Raw genomic sequence first — 17052 nt, 5'->3', positions numbered from 1 at the left:
TTTTCATCCACAAGCTGCTGTATTTTCGTTTGGTCAACCGAGCGGTTGCAGAAAGTCCACATCTGACATTGGAATAGACGCCACTAATTACTGTTGATACAAATGCAGTTTCCAAGCACATCTTCTATGAACGATTAGAGGAGAAACAGAGTTCTACCACCTGCTTTATCATCATTTTCCCCTTTTAAACCTCCTCTTAATGATAATTAAACAAACACAATCAGAGTAACATGGGAATTTGGTACATTCAGCCATCGTAGGATCACAGATGCTAAACTTAATGGTTTGCATATTTGCAGATCAACTGAGAGCATATAAAAGATACAATGAAATGGGGACTGAGGCTTACTTTCGGCCTATTACCTCCTTTAGAAAGTCAAATGGGTTTGAGACACCATGAAGATGATTCAATGCCAAGAAAATTGTCATTTAGTTTCACTAACATTGGCTAAACACTGCTTTAACTCTTATGCACGGTTCGGTCATTTTTGACCGAAATCAATTTTGTTTCTTCAATAAAACTGGTTTCCTTTATCTGACGTGTACAAGACTTGGTGACTTTTCATTCATTTGGTATCTGAACACACACAAAGAAATTGGAGTTGATTCGATCAGTCTAAGTGGTAGAAACGTGACCGCCATAGGAAACGAATGGGAAACACTACAAATCTGAGATTTGTATATAAAATCTTAAAAAACAGCCACAATGCATGCAAAACAACTAAACTGGAACATCGTGTTTATACGAGTATTTCATCTGGTTTTTATTTTACGTTTTGACGAGACTTTAAGCTTTCAAATGGTATATCATTTATGAGGATTGGTTGAGCATTTGAGAAAATATTCATAGGAAAAGTAAAGAAGTCAATAATAAGGTCTAAATACTCAAAAACCCACCACAAATGCACAATGTTTATTTCAAAATAATTCAAGAAATGGCATGTTTATTGTCTCCGGTCACTTTTGACCGGGAGCAACTGGATGGCACGTGATTTAATGAAGAATGATGCATAAGTGCTAAACGTTGCTAAACACTGCTTTGAAAAATAATGCATGAACAGTTGGACATAATAACCTTTGGTTCAGTGAGCCAATTCAGTGAGTAAGTGACTGATTCAATCCATGATTCAATGACTACTATGATTGATTCAGTCTGATTCATTAATTGTTTCAACTAATTCATTAAACCAAATCAAATCTAGTGGTTGGTTCGAGAATTTGACAAAGATTCAATGCATATCCAGTTTATTGCACAGGACAACGCAACAGAAACGTAGAAGCGCTAGCTTTTCAAAGCGTAACCATGTTTAACCATGACTGATATGGATGTGTTCGACACATGTGCACTACGACTGCTGTGTGAAGCTCTTTTAGTACAGTCAATGTATGCAGCGACGACCCGCAAAGACTTGCATACTATGCTGATGACGATATTTGCATTGCGTGTTCTGGGGAATATCCCAGTATACTTTGGCCTTAAGCTTTATGGTGCGCAGTTGCTCTTGTCATTACAATAAAACCCAGCAGGCAAACAGTACAGAAGCACAAACAGAACTCTTCAGGAAATCATTGCATTATAAAAACAATCTCTATAAATGTTGGGTTGAGACACGGCTGATTCGATTACAGTGGTGGACAAAGGTAAACCTCTCCAGACAGACGCAAACACATTCCACGACAAATTACGTGACGTGCAATTGGCTTTTAGACTCCTGCTTTTAATGCATGTGTGTATTTGCTGTTGTCTGATCAATAGTATCTGTCTTGTCTACACTGTCTGCATATATTTGAGTGCTTCAAAATCAATGACCTTTACTAGAAAGGTCAGAAACTATTTCTTCTGACCTTCACAAGGCCAACATGCTTGCTGCAGAAACTGCTAATCTTTTGACCTCTGTTCCAAAGCATAGTGAGCAGCCTACCTAGACAGCATTTGAAAGACCACATCGGCATTTTGTGGCTTTTTAGTTCATGATTGTTGACTCCTAAATGGCTAAAATACAGCTCATTCAAGTGAATAATGGACTTTTTACCCAATATTTGTGCGTGCTGTCTTTTTAAGCTTTTATCACATTAAAAAGCTAGACCCAGCACACTGAATATAACAAAACACAAGTGTCTCGAGGCGTCGTTTGTAAAGTTAATGTTCTTTTTAACGTAATCTAAAAACGTTAAAGATACTGAAAAAACAACAGCGCAGAACGCAGTTTTCCTGAGACACTTTTGTAAAAGTTAAGGTTCTGTTAACTTGGCACGCTGATTTTAAGTGCCGCTACTGCTTGAGACGCTAAAAAAACACCAAGACGCGGCATAGCGGTCAAAAACATCCGTCTAGCGCTATTGAAAATAGCACAGATAGTATTGACGCTGACTATCACCCCTGGAGTCGTGAGTTCAAATCCAGGGCGTGCTCAGTGACTCCAGCCAGGTCTCCTGAGCAACCAAATTGGCCCGGTTGCTAGGGAGGGTAGGGTCACATGGGCTAACCTCCTTGTGGTCACTATAATGTGGTCTTCGCTCTCGGTGGGCACGTGGAGTGTTGTGAGTGAAGCCATCACAAACGCATCGTCTCCGCGGTAACACGCTCAACAAGTCACGTGATAAGATGCGTGGATTGACGTCTCAGACACGGAGGCAACTGAGATTCGTCCTCCGCCACCCGGATTGAGGCGAGTCACTACGCCACCACGAGGACTTAGAGCGCATTGGGAATTGGGGAGAAGCACAGACAGACGATTAACACATTCTTTGTGAATGCCCTTTGGATAGTAGTTACCTATGTAGGGAGTAGACAGCAAGGCAGTTTACTAGGCTTTACAACAGAGCTAATGTATATCATTGTATTTTCTGCATCTAAGCTAGTTTGCAGTATTTGCATGGATTTGCATGGATTTTATCCCTTGCAATGAGCTTTAAAACATTAGCAAATGTTACCAAATTCATTCACAGTCAGTACAGTTTAACCTGTTGATTAATTTTAAAGACTGAGCACCAGTTTAGCAAACACAGATTAATCCTAAAACTAAACCCACATAAGCAGATTACGTTGGAGCTGCACTTGAGTCATGCAGATTTAATGCAAATCCACACAGAAAAAGGCTGGAATCTTAACAGTTTGAGCAGGAATCCTTTCACTGATTTCTCCAGGGAATCATCGCTGCAGAAGTGTTCAACCAGAGTTCTGGTAGTCTAATGGGGGAAGATCTGAGCTGGCAATTCGATGCTTCAATTCCATCTTCCCAGAGTAAATGAGTTCCCAGCATGCCTCCGTGTGTGTCCAGAGGAAAACTGTATTGCTCAGAGGTTTCCCAGGAGCTAACTAAATGTAATTTAAGTATCAACTTTGTCTTAGATGTTTCTCATATAATTCCTTATAGGAAAAAACAGACAAATGCTTACCGGTCTCTCCCCACACGGGCAGGTACTCATCCTGTTGGATATCCAGCATTAATTCCAAGCCGTTGCCCATCCCTCCCTTCATCGTGATCATCAGCGGCCGTCCGTCCTGACCCGAGTTGAAAGTGTAGCATTTTCCATAGCGGGTGAAAATCTGAGGACATAAAGAGGTAGAGTTAGAGCTTTGAGGAATTATTAAATTATTGATCATCAATTCTTTGTCAAATAATGACAGCTACTATCTAATATCCCGACTTTAATTGTGTGATCAGTGAAATGTTCTAAATTTGAAGAGACATGTCCTTTGTATGTTCCCTTTTTACTTGAATGTAAACTGATAACCGCTAAAGAGTACTGCTGGAGACAAGAATATCGCAGAGAATTGAGGGTGGGCACTTTTGACTTGGACTAGTAAACATCCGCCGTGAACACACTATCAACCACTCTTAACACCATAGCAACTACACTGCAACTTGCTTAAAAGCACTCAGAAAACTTTAGCAGCTGCTTAGAAACACCCTAGCAACCACCTAGAATATGATGATAGCAACTGCACAGCAACTTGCTTAAAAGCACTAAGAATAATTTAGCAACTGCTTAGCAACACCCTAGCTGCTAGCAACATCTGAGCAATGACCACGAACATGATGAGTGCAACTGCACAGCAACTTAAACGATTAAAACTATTTGCAACACCTAAGCAACCACCAAGAACGCCATAGCAACTGCACATCAACTTGCATAAAACCACTCAGAACACCTAAGCATCTGTGTAGAAACACCCTAGCAACCACCCTGAATAACATAGCAACTGCACAGTAACTTGCTCAAAACTTGCAACACCTGAGCAACTGCATAGCAACACTCTAGCAACCACCCAAAATATGATGATAGCAACAGCACAGCAAATTTCTTAAAACAACTTGCAACACATAAGCAACCGCATAGCAACACCCTAGCAACCACCATGAACACCTTGATAGCATCTGCATAGCAACACCCTAGCAACCACCCAGAACACAAAGACAGCAACTGCACACCAAATTGTTTTAAACTACATTAAACACCTAAGCATTTGCTTAGCAACACCCTAGCAACCACCCAGAAACTGCATAGCAACTTGATTAAAAATACTCAGCACTCTGGCAGCAACATTCTTCAGAAAATTTAAAAGTCTAGTTATATTTGCAATTTCAATAGGTGACGCTAATGTTGTAGAAATTAAACCCTGCCACTTAAATTATAGTTCCTGTAAACACTAGTAGTAAAAGTCACTGAAATGTGCATTTTAAAACTCGAACTGACATGGGCAGCACCTTTAATTGAAAATCAAAGGTTTTGAAGACAGGTTTATCAGGAAAAGCTTTGATTAGATGATCTGCACCTCAACATGTTGTGATCATACTGGTGCAGGTGGACTCATCTCAACAGAGATCAGATCATACACAGCAGGACATGAAGAAAAACAGATGCTCCTCAATGTGACTCGACTGTTGGAGAACTCGATTACCATCAAGCGCAACTGAGAAACTTCAGTATGAAGGAAATGAAATGAGCTGATCTTTAGTGAACTTGTGATGTGATAAGAAAATGCCAGCAGCTCTCCAAGGAATTCCATCTAGTTGAAAGACACTCAGCATTCCAATGGAATACAGACAGACAGCTGTCTTTCAGTCTGTCACTGAACGATCCTCTCAAATCCATTGTAAGTCTACACAAAATCAAAACCAGTTTCTTAATACACATTCCAGGTCTTAATGAGTCTGATTCATCAAAGCGTGTTATTCTAAAGGAAAAATGTACCTCTCAAACGACTTATTAACTGCTTCTTTTAGTATCATGAAGTCAACAGGAAAATATCCTTACCATCACACCATTCCCTGATAGAAAGAACCTCTAAACTCTATTCATGCATTCCACACAAGTTGCAAATGTTATCAAATGCAAATCAGCATTTTAAGGCACATTTCTTTTTACCTGACATTATCAAGCCCTCTTATTTTTGAACACCTACCATCCAAACATTACCTTTATCTATTCCTGATGTACAGTCCTGCTTCCTGAGTGATTTAAATACTAAACACACACAGAAGAACAGTAGATGTAGCCAGAACACACATACAAAGATCGATGTTATTTGAACATGCGCTAAAATCTGGTAGGGACAATGCGAAAAAGATACTGAATGTCCTTTGTGAACAGAATGTTTGTGCTTCTAAATATGATCATATCATTCAAATATGTTGTTACTTTAGTAATAGATCAGACTTACGATATTGACCTGGTCACGTCAACAACCACTCACAACACCCAACCAAATGCATAGCAACATGATAACCCATTCTGAACACCTTAACAACCACATAGCAACACCTTTTAGCCACCCACAAACCCCTAGCAACAATATAGGAACACACTAAAATCTGTTCTGAAAGCCTTAGTAACCACATTGCCACACCATTTCAACCATCCACAAAACCCTAGCAACAATATAGGAACACAAAAATTAATTCAGAACACCTTAGTAACCACACAGAAACACCTTTTCAAACATCTAAAACACCACAGCAACCACAAAGCAAAATGCTAAAATCCATTCTGAACACCTTACCAACCACATAATGCCTTTTCAACCACTCGAAACACCTTAGCAACAAAACAACAATGCTTTTCAACCACCAAAACCACCCTAGCAACAATATAGGAGCATGCAAAAATATATTCTTAACACATTAGCAACCACATAGCAACACCTTTTCAACCACCCACAAAAACTTGGCAACCACACAGCAACACTTATTCAACCATCTAAAACCTTCTTGTAATTGAATAGCAACAAGCTACAAACATTTTAAACACCTGAAAATCCACATAGCAATGCCTTTTCAACCACCCCCAACACCATAACAAATATAGAGCTACATTCTAAGATCCATTCTGAATACCTTAGCAACCAAATAGCAATGCCTTTTTTCAACCACCCACAAATCCCTATCAACCATTTAGGAACACACTACAATTAATTCTGAACACCTTAGCAACCACATAGCAATGACGTTTTAACCATCTATAACATGTTAGCAACCATACAGCAACATCTTTTCAACCACCAACAAATCCCTATCAACCATTTAGGAACACACTACAATTAATTCTGAACACCTTAGCAACCACATAGCAATTACTTTTTAACCATCTATAACATGTTAGCAACCATACAGCAACATCTTTTCAACCACCAACAAAACCCTAGCAACCATATAGGAGCAAGCTGAAATCCATTCTGAACACCTCAGCAACCACATAGCAACAGATGTTTTCAGCCACCCAGAACACCCTAGCAACAAAATAAGAACACACTGAAATCTATTCTGAACACTTTAACAACCACATAGCAATGCCTTTTCAACCATATAAAACACCATGGCAACCACACAACCACACTCTAAACACATTAGCAACCTCAAAGCAACATCTTTTCAACCATCCACAAAACCCTAGCAACAGTATAGTAACACTAAAAAACACTCTGAAAACCATGGCAACAACACAAAACACCCTAGCAACAACATAGGAACACATTAAAATCTAAATTCATAATAAAAACAACTCTGAAAACCTTATCAACCATATAGGAATGCCTTTTCAAGCATCTAAAACACCACGGCAACCACATAGCAAAATGCTAAAATCCATTCTGGACACCTTAGCAACCACATAGCAATGCCTTTTCAACCACCCAGAACAACCTAGCAACTGTATAGCAACAAGGTAAAACACTCTGAAGACCTTAGCAACCACACACCAATACCTTTTCAACCACCCAGACCACCCTAGCAACAATATAGGAACTAAAATCTATTCTGAACACCTTAACGACTTAAATAGCAACACCTTTTCAACCACCCACAAAATCCTAGCAACCATGTGGGAACACAGTAAAATGAATTCTGAACACGTTAGCAACCACATAGTAACACTTTCTATAAATGCTGTCAAGAAAAGAACGACGGACAAACTCTCAAGCCTCAAAATAACTGGGAAATATACTCCAGATGAGCACATGTTGTCGATACTGACTCTATTATAAATATATTCTAAAGGTCGTCAGAAAGGGCTGTTCTTTTAAAAACTAATGAGTACTCTATATAACACAATGAATAAATGACCTCACAGCAGGAGCATTCATTGTGAAGTTAAACAAGGCGAGTCCACACGCTTCCGACTCTCCCGCGTCCCAAGGCTGCCAGCACGCTGTCACGGTTACCACGGCAACAACTATTTGCTAAACACTTTAGATGTTGCCATCTCATAAAGAGTAGTTTGGATGTTCAAGTAAGTATGAACAAATCTTGTGAGCTTACAGAGCAGTACAATGCATGTAAAATGAGAATAACTCCATAATTAATGATCATTTCTGCCTTTTGTGACAGGGACCTTATGAAAAATTAATTGACTTAAAAACAATTTGGATCTGAGGAGAGTTTTAAAGCGAGACGCTCTTTGAACTTCCAGCAGGATGTTGTCAACTTGAGTACTGTTCACAGATTTATGTCTCCTAGTGGACGATAAAATGGGTGAAAAAAATCTGGTAGACTTGCATTACAATAACTAGCTATCCTGCTATTTCCCTTGCAGTCGCTGAAATCACACACTTCTCTTATCATGAGGTAAATTCATTTTATTTTGAACATAGGGGACAAAAGGAGAATAAAACAAATAGATGCAATTATAGGAATATGACGAGAGTGACAAAGACTGAAAGGCAATATTTAATCATTGAAAGAGTCATACAGAACTAATATTTATTTAATGTTGTTCTCCATTCCTGCAGCTCCACAAAGCAATTTCACAATCCACCTCATGTAGCAGAGGCAGAGACAGAAGACGAAACATCACTGTTAGCGTCCACTTCATTGTGATATGAGGAAGACTGTGGAAGACGACAATGCTCCAGTGTCTCGCAGGCGTGACTGATACGGCCATCAGTACTGATCAAGATCATCGCAGCAGCATACGCTCCGTCTGAAATGAATAATTCACTGAGAGCCAAACGGCCGCTCACTCGAGGGCCGCCCGCATACCATGGCAAACTGTAAGTAGGCTAAAGCTGTTTGTCAGAGTTGTCAAAAGGCTTCCCTGGCAAAGCTTGTGTGTCTAATGAGCTTCAGGACTCGCTATTGTGCGTTTTACTAGGGCGAAAATAGATGTACGATGACACCATGCTGTCATGGCGGATTAGAACACTGAAGTTAAAGTCAAACTCTTACGTGTGCCTGGTAAATTATCACAATAAACTAGCAAGAATGGTTTCGATGATGAAATTTGCATCACAATCAGAGTATACTTTGGTTTCAGGTAAATTGTTGCATTCATGCTGACATTCGTTCATAACGCCATTCGTACAATCATTCAAATACGTTTTTAAAATAATTAGCAAAACCATTCTTAAGTAAACTGTCACATCAACTTAAGGATGACTTTACAATTTACACAAATACATTCTGTTTGGGTTTAATAAATGAGACCCATTGCATCTCAAATCTAAAACCACATAGCAACGCCTTTTCAACCACATAAAACACCATGGCAACTGCACAACCACACTCTAAAATCCACTCCGAACACGTTAGCAACCACAAAGCAACAACTTTTCTACCACCCACAAAACCCTAGCAACAGTATAGTAACACTAAAAAACACTCTGAAAACCATGGCAACAACACAAAACACCCTAGCAACAACATAGGAACACACTAAAATCTATTCGGAATACCTTAACAACTTAATAACAACACCTTTTCAACCATCCACAAAACCCTATCAACACTAAAAAAAAAACACTCTGAAAACCATGGCAACAACACAAAACACCCTAGCAACAACATAGTAACACAATAAAATCTAAACACAATAAAAACAACTCTGAACACCTTATCAACCACATAGGAACACCTTTTTAAGCATCTAAAACACCACGGCAACCACATAGCAATATACTAAAATCCATTCTGGACACCTTAGCAACCACCCATCAAGGCCTTTTGTACCACCCAGACCACCCTAGCAACAATATAGGAACACACTAAAATCTATTCTGAACACCTTAATAACTAAATAGCAACACCTTTTCAACCACCCACAACATCCAAGCAACCATGTGGGAACACAGTAAAATTAATTCTGAACACATTAGCAACCACATAGCAACACTTTTCAACCACCCACAAAACCTTAGCAACCACATAGTAACACTTTCTATAAATGCTGTCAAGTAAACAATGACGTACAAACTCTCAAGCCTCAAAATAACTGGAAAATATACTCCAGATGAGCACAAGTTGTCGATACTGACTCATTAAGCCTTTAGCCATTAAGTCATATGAACAATTTTCATGACTTCCTTCCCCTGTGGGAGGTGATCAGCTTATATGCTAATCTTATTGTCAAGCAGTGATGGAGGTTGGAAAATTGCATCACAGAGCACCAAACTTATTGGAAAAGGAATAGTTCACCAGAAAGCAAACTATCTTTGTTCAATGGTAGAAAGAAAGTCATTAGTGCCATTAGTTTGTTCTGTACAGCTGAAGTGAATAGAAGACACTGGATTTTGTGTGTTTATCAGGTTTGAGTGGTTGGTGCCTCCAGACTGACAGCAATTGATATGGGCACAAAAAGTGCCACGGGGTGCTCCCTCAACTCCGCTTGGCCACAAAAATCAATACCAACTCCTCTATTGACATAAAGAGGATTGACAGCACACTCGATATAATGGAGAGGTAATGTGGCCAATTGAAGACCACCCGCCCCTTTAAAGGAGTTACGATTTCTTTGTCGTTGGCGTACCTGCGGACAGATACGAAGGCTCCAATACCTCACTGTCATCACCATTCTGTCACATTCTCTCTCTAAGAGATCTCCACACCGGAGTCCAGCCTTTAAAACTGTCAAAGGCTCATTGATTCTCAATATGATCCAATCTAGCAGCAGTACAGCAGAAGTCAGCAGAGCTTCAGTGTGTGTAAGCTGCAATTATCACCAGAAGAGCCACGTTACACCATAGAAAAATACATAAATCTAATATCATTTTATATTAAATATTCAATGCATTTAATAATAAATGACATATACTAAAATATATACAGTATCATCTTAGTTACTGTTTATTTTTAACTATACCATTTTTCATTGTTAACTTAGTAAACAATTAAAGATATATTTTAGCCGGGGGCCTGGGTAGCGAGGTCGAATCCAGGGCATGCCGAGTGACTCCAGCTAGGTCTCCTAAGCAAACAAACTGGCCCGGTTGCTAGGGAGGGTAGAGTCACATGGGGTAACCTCCTCGTGGTGGTGATTAGTGGTTCTCTCAATAGGGCGTGTGGTGAGTTGTGTGTGGATCGTGGAGAGTAGCATGAGCCTCCACATGCTGTGAGTCTCCAGAGTGTCATGCACAACGAGTCACGTGATCAGATGCGCGGATTGACGGTCTTAGAAGCGGAGGCAACTGAGATTCATCCTCCGCCACCCGGATTGACGTGAGTAACCGCACCACCACGAGGACCTACTAAGTAGTGGGAATTGGGCATTCCAAATTGGGAGAACAGGGGATACAATTTATATATATATATATATTAGCTTATTTGTAAGATTTACACATTTACATTTCACTACAATGATGTTTTTTTTTCAGTTATTAAGGACAACTGCATAGCAACCATTTAGCAATGCCCTAGCAACCACTCACAATGCAGACAAGCACCACTTAAAGTTCCCAAGGAAAATGTACACATCTAGTTATGGTGTGATGACTGTTCTGTGAACATGTGGAATCTAAAGATCACAGATGATGATTTAATGCACACAGGCGAAGAGATGTTTAAGTTACCAACAAACCTAGTCGTGATTATGTAAGAGTCACAGTGGCAGTTCTCAAACACTCTCTATGTTGAGGAAATATCTGAATGCATAAAAACTAAAGTAATAAATCCATCATTACGCCTGACACATATAAACTCACCTGCAATATTCATCTTACCAACAGTATTCAGTGAATAAGAGCGCTATTGTGTCACAAAAATGCATTTTGTAATACAGAATGAAGACAAGCAGAGAGATACTCTGAGGAAATGTAAATGAGGAGCTGTGCAGTAGAAAAGTTGTGTTCGATAATTACAGTTTTCTTCAAGCCTGACTGACGTTTCAATCTTAGATTACTGTGTGCTTATAGTACAAGATAGATGCAATTTAAATGAATGCACAACTGTAAAGGCCTTTGAGATGGAGTTAGCTATTTTCCACTCATCCAACGGCTCTGCAAATGAATCAGACGATGTAAAAGCAACTCTGCTCATGTGGGAACGCGAGCTGGAAAAATGCAACTGTGACATATATTTCTGCCATTTCAAAGATTTTAATCTAATTTCAAATATATATGTATTTTTATTTTATTTGATCAAAAAGCAAAAATAAGCATTCATAGTTTGACTTAGCAGCATTCAATCCAATAATCCCTTGCAATTTTAGTGGCACCAAATGACCAAAAACATCAAATTAATGGTAAATGGTCTGCACTTACATAGCGCCTTTTTAATATCAGTGGTATTCAAAGCACTTTACACTGCGACTCATTCACCCATTAACAAACACACTCGTACACCAATGATGGCAGAGCTGCCATGGAAGTCGATTCCCTGCCATTGGGAGCAACTTGGGGTTCAGTGTCTTGCCCAAGGACACTTCGGCATATGGAGTCATGGGGGCCGGAAATCGAACCACCAACCCTGCGATTAGTGGCCGATCCGCTCTACCACCTGAGCCACAGTCCATTGAAGTGCACGTAGGGTTTGAAAGAGTTAAACCAATCTGTGTGTAGTGTACAGACTGAGTCAACAGAAATGGGATATTTTCATTGACGGATAAAACCCATTGGGAAAGATAGCTTCTACCATATTAGCTTACTGAGGCTTGACTACAAAACAACTCAAAGTGCTTCAAGCCAAACAGCAGAACTGCCAAATGATTCAGTCCCAACACCAGCATTTTCACTACAAATATAACCAATAAACAAGGTATTTAAAAGACCCAACCTGCATAAATCCATTCCTAATGTGCCGGGTAGACACTTTAAGCATTTTCGTCTATAGTCACACCCTAGCAATGAAATCACCGTGCACGGTAAAAAACGGAGGTTTTCATGGGGCTTGCCCTCTATAAATAAATGACAGATCATAAGTTCTACTGCAAATGTGATGCACTGCATACATTTACCACGGAGCCAAATTACACCGAGCCAGGACGCAAGGAGATTGCAGATGGGGCTCTTGGGATGCTGAGGGCCTCAGGACGCAATATATCACACGTGGTATCCCGGGAGTCACATTGTTGAGCGTGTTCAACACGACCAATTGTTGGGGTTGGGGGGGGGACAACCACTTGCCCACCCTAAAGATCACTTCTTAGTACCGGCCCTGATCTAAAGTAGTGTACAGTACTCTGCATAGTTTTCCATTTAGCCCTTTTTGTATACTGAACATGTAGACGGTCATCCTGGTATTCCATGCATACAAACAAAACAAATACGAAGTGAGTGTATACTACAGAAATAGTATGAGTAGTATGACATTATGCTACTCTGAACACAATGGCCAAAGAGAAATTTAGATCCCTGCACTATGATTGAACTCTCCTGTTATATTATCTGTCCACACTTTGCACACTTGTAGCATAGATAATGTTGTTAATTGTAACGAAAGCATAAAGTATAAGCATTACGACACTATAATGTGAAACGAATCACAGATGGATGGCCCGGCGAGATGAAAAGCAAGGCGAATGATCGCCGTTAACAACACATTCACTGCTTTATAATAGGTGGTGCAAATCAACAAGCAATTTGACTCCGGTACAGTAGGTGGCGCAAAGCAGATTTCAGCTAGTCTGCCCTTCGCCCATGCAGAACAAACATGGAATTGCAATATGAAAGACAAGAAAGCAAGTTCTCTGCCGAGCAGATAAAAAAAAGAAAAAACATTTATTGACAAGCCGGAGTAGCGATGAGCAGTTTATTTGCTCAGCGAGAACTATAGAGACACCTCACAAACTATTTCAGTTCACCTGTTGGATAAGTTGAGTGGCAGTAATATTATGACATAAATACAAAAATAATTGGCACACTCACCTTAACCCTTGTGTGACCTTCGGGACATTTTTGTCTTTCATTTTTGTTTTTTATAATTTTGGCTGTGTTAATGCCAACGGCATACATTTTTCAGAACAAATACAAGCTTTTCCCCTATTCTCTGTTTACTGTAATATAGAGCACTGCAGAACAACTGAATAAATGATGCAGATAAAACTGTGTGTGTGTGTGTGTGAGTGTTGGTATGGATGTCAGAGTGTGTTTTGAATGTGTGTATTGAGAAGTGTTTGCGTGTGTGGGCATGTTTATGTGGTCTATGAGGACAATATTTTAGGTTATTATGCTATAAATGTGGTTTATGAGGACATTTCTAGTGTCCCCATAATATAAATAGTGTTGGGTTTAGGGGTTTTGTTGGGTTTAGGGGTTGTGTTGGGTTTAGGGGCTGTGTTGGGTTTAGGGGTTGTGTTGGGTTTAGGAGATGTGTTGGGTTTAGGGGTTTTGTTGGGTTTAGGGGTTGTGTTGGGTTTAGGGGCTGTGTTGGGTTTAGGGGTTGTGTTAGGTTTAGGGATCTGGGTTTAGGGATGTTGGGTTTAGGGGTTGTGTTGGGTTTAGGGATGTGTTGGGTTTAGGGGTGTGTTGGGTTTAGGGGTTGTGTTGGGTTTAGGGGTTGTGGGTTTAGGGTTGTGTTGGGTTTAGGGGATGTGTTGGGTTTAGGGGGTGTGTTGGGTTTAGGGGTTGTGTTGAGTTTATGGGTTGTGTTGGGTTTATGGGTTGTGTTGGGTTCAGGGGTTGTGTTGGGTTCAGGGGTTGTGTTGGGTTTAGGAGATGTGTTGGGTTCAGGGGTTGTGTTGGGTTTAGGGGATGTGTTGGGTTTAGGGGTTTTGTTGGGTTTAGAGGATGTGTTGGGTTCAGGGGTTGTGTTGGGTTTAGGGGATGTGTTGGGTTTAGGGGTTTGTTGGGTTAAGGGGATGTGTTGGGTTTAGGGGTTGTGTTGGGTTTAGGGGTTGTGTTGGGTTTAGGGGTTGTGTTGGGTTTAGGGGATGTGTTGGGTTTAGGGGTTGTGTTGTTTCAGGGGTTGTGTTGGGTTCAGGGGTTGTGTTGGGTTTAGGGGATGTGTTGGGTTTAGGGGTTTGTTGGGTTTAGGGGTTGTGTTGGGTTTAGGGGTTGTGTTGGTTCAGGGGTTGTGTTGGGTTTAGGGGTTGTGTTGGGTTTAGGGGATGTGTTGGTTCAGGGGTTGTGTTGGGTTCAGGGGTTGTGTTGGGTTCAGGGGTTGTGTTGGGTTTAGGGGTTGTGTTGGGTTTAGGGGTTGTGTTGGTTCAGGGGTTGTGTTGGGTTCAGGGGTTGTGTTGGGTTTAGGGGATGTGTTGGGTTTAGGGGTTGTGTTGGGTTTAGGGGATGTGTTGGTTCAGGGGTTGTGTTGGGTTCAGGGGTTGTGTTGGGTTCAGGGGTTGTGTTGGGTTCAGGGGTTGTGTTGGGTTTAGGGGTTGTGTTGGTTCAGGGGTTGTGTTGGGTTCAGGGGTTGTGTTGGGTTCAGGGGTTGTGTTGGGTTTAGGGGATGTGTTGGGTTTAGGGGATGTGTTGGGTTTAGGGGTTGTGTTGGTTCAGGGGTTGTGTTGGGTTCAGGGGTTGTGTTGGGTTTAGGGGATGTGTTGGGTTTAGGGGTTGTGTTGGGTTTAGGGGATGTGTTGGGTTTAGGGGTTGTGTTGGTTCAGGGGTTGTGTTGGGTTTAGGGGATGTGTTGGGTTTAGGGGTTGTGTTGGTTCAGGGGTTGTGTTGGGTTCAGGGGTTGTGTTGGGTTTAGGGGATGTGTTGGGTTTAGGGGTTGTGTTGGGTTTAGGGGTTGTGTTGGGTTTAGGGGTTGTGTTGGTTCAGGGGTTGTGTTGGGTTCAGGGGTTGTGTTGGGTTTAGGGGATGTGTTGGGTTTAGGGGTTTGTTGGGTTTAGGGGTTGTGTTGGGTTTAGGGGTTGTGTTGGGTTTAGGGGATGTGTTGGGTTTAGGGGTTGTGTTGGGTTCAGGGGTTGTGTTGGGTTTAGGGGATGTGTTGGGTTTAGGGGTTTGTTGGGTTTACGGGATGTGTTGGGTTTAGGGGATGTGTTGGGTTTAGGGGTTGTGTTGGGTTTACGGGATGTGTTGGGTTTAGGGGATGTGTTGGGTTTAGGGGTTGTGTTGGGTTTACGGGATGTGTTGGGTTTAGGGGATGTGTTGGGTTTACGGGATGTGTTGGGTTTAGGGGATGTGTTGGGTTTAGGGGATGTGTTGGGTTTACGGGATGTGTTGGGTTTAGGGGATGTGTTGGGTTTAGGGGTTGTGTTGGGTTTAGGGGATGTGTTGGGTTTATGGGTTGTGTTGGGTTTATGGGATGTGTTGGGTTTAGGGGATGTGTTGGGTTTACGGGATGTGTTGGGTTTAGGGGATGTGTTGGGTTTACGGGATGTGTTGGGTTTAGGGGATGTGTTGGGTTTACGGGATGTGTTGGGTTTAGGGGATGTGTTGGGTTTAGGGGTTGTGTTGGGTTTATGGGTTGTGTTGGGTTTAGGGGTTGTGTTGGTTCAGGGTTTGTGTTGGGTTTAGGGGTTGTGTTGGGTTTAGGGGATGTGTTGGGTTTAGGGTATGTGTTGGGTTTAGGGGTTGGGTTGGGTTTAGGGGTTGTGTTAGGTTTATGGGTTGTGTTAGGATTAGGGGTTGTGTTGGTTCAGGGGTTGTGTTGGGTTTAGGGGTTGTGTTGGGTTTATGGGTTGTGTTGGGTTTAGGGTATGTGTTGGTTCAGGGGTTGTGTTGGGTTTAGGGGTTGTGTTGAGTTTAGGGGATGTGTTGGGTTTAGGGGTTGTGTTGGGTTTAGGGGTTGTGTTAGGTTTAGGGGTTGTGTTAGGTTTAGGGGTTGTGTTAGGTTTAGGGGTTGTGTTGGTTTAGGGGTTGTGTTGGGTTTAGGGGATGTGTTGGGTTTAGGGGTTGTGTTAGGTTTAGGGGTTGTGTTAGGTTTATGGGTTGTGTTGGGTTCAGGGGATGTGTTAGGTTTATGGGTTGTGTTGGGTTTAGGGGTTGTGTTAGGTTTATGGGTTGTGTTGGGTTCAGGGGATGTGTTGGGTTCAGGGGATGTGTTGGGTTAGGGGATAGAATCTATAGTTTTTACAGTATAAAAATCATTATGTCTATGGAAAGTCCTCATAATGATAGTTGCACCAATATGTGTGTATGTGTGTGTGTGTGTGTGTGTGTGTGTGTGTGTGTGTGTAAAAAACAACACTGGCATTATGTAAACAAACGGGCATTTAAGGGGTTAAAATACAGAAAAGAATGAATATTTGGTAGTTATGATCAGGACTGATGTTGGTAAAAAAATTAATTCATTACAAGTGGAAATTAGTATTTACATATATTATTATAATGGCAGTTTTTTGACGTGGACATTTTTGTCCTCTAAGGACCTTTGAGTAACATTTTTAAATTGACGTAAAAGAGTTTTAAAAAAAAGAGCTTTGTTGTGTGTGAGTGTACTCCAGAAGTGAATGGTTTCA

At 41.1% G+C, this 17052-nt stretch overlaps 1 protein-coding gene across 4 annotated transcripts in view; it reads right to left on the bottom strand.

The window, feature by feature from the left end:
- The window catches only part of LOC127639929 (acid-sensing ion channel 1-like), a 150064-nt gene that overhangs the window by 16060 nt on the left and 116952 nt on the right, over positions 1-17052 (bottom strand). For all 4 annotated transcript variants that reach the window (XM_052122272.1, XM_052122270.1, XM_052122271.1 and 1 more), the window contains one exon: positions 3400-3550. In XM_052122272.1, the coding sequence (XP_051978232.1) occupies positions 3400-3550 (151 nt within the window). The remainder of the gene's footprint in view (positions 1-3399; positions 3551-17052) is intronic.

The sequence above is a fragment of the Xyrauchen texanus genome, chromosome 48 (genome assembly GCF_025860055.1).
Source record: "Xyrauchen texanus isolate HMW12.3.18 chromosome 48, RBS_HiC_50CHRs, whole genome shotgun sequence".
In the NCBI taxonomy this organism is placed as follows: domain Eukaryota; kingdom Metazoa; phylum Chordata; class Actinopteri; order Cypriniformes; family Catostomidae; genus Xyrauchen; species Xyrauchen texanus.
The sequence above is the reverse complement of the archived record's forward strand: the minus strand, read 5'-3'. Positions and strand labels throughout refer to the sequence as shown.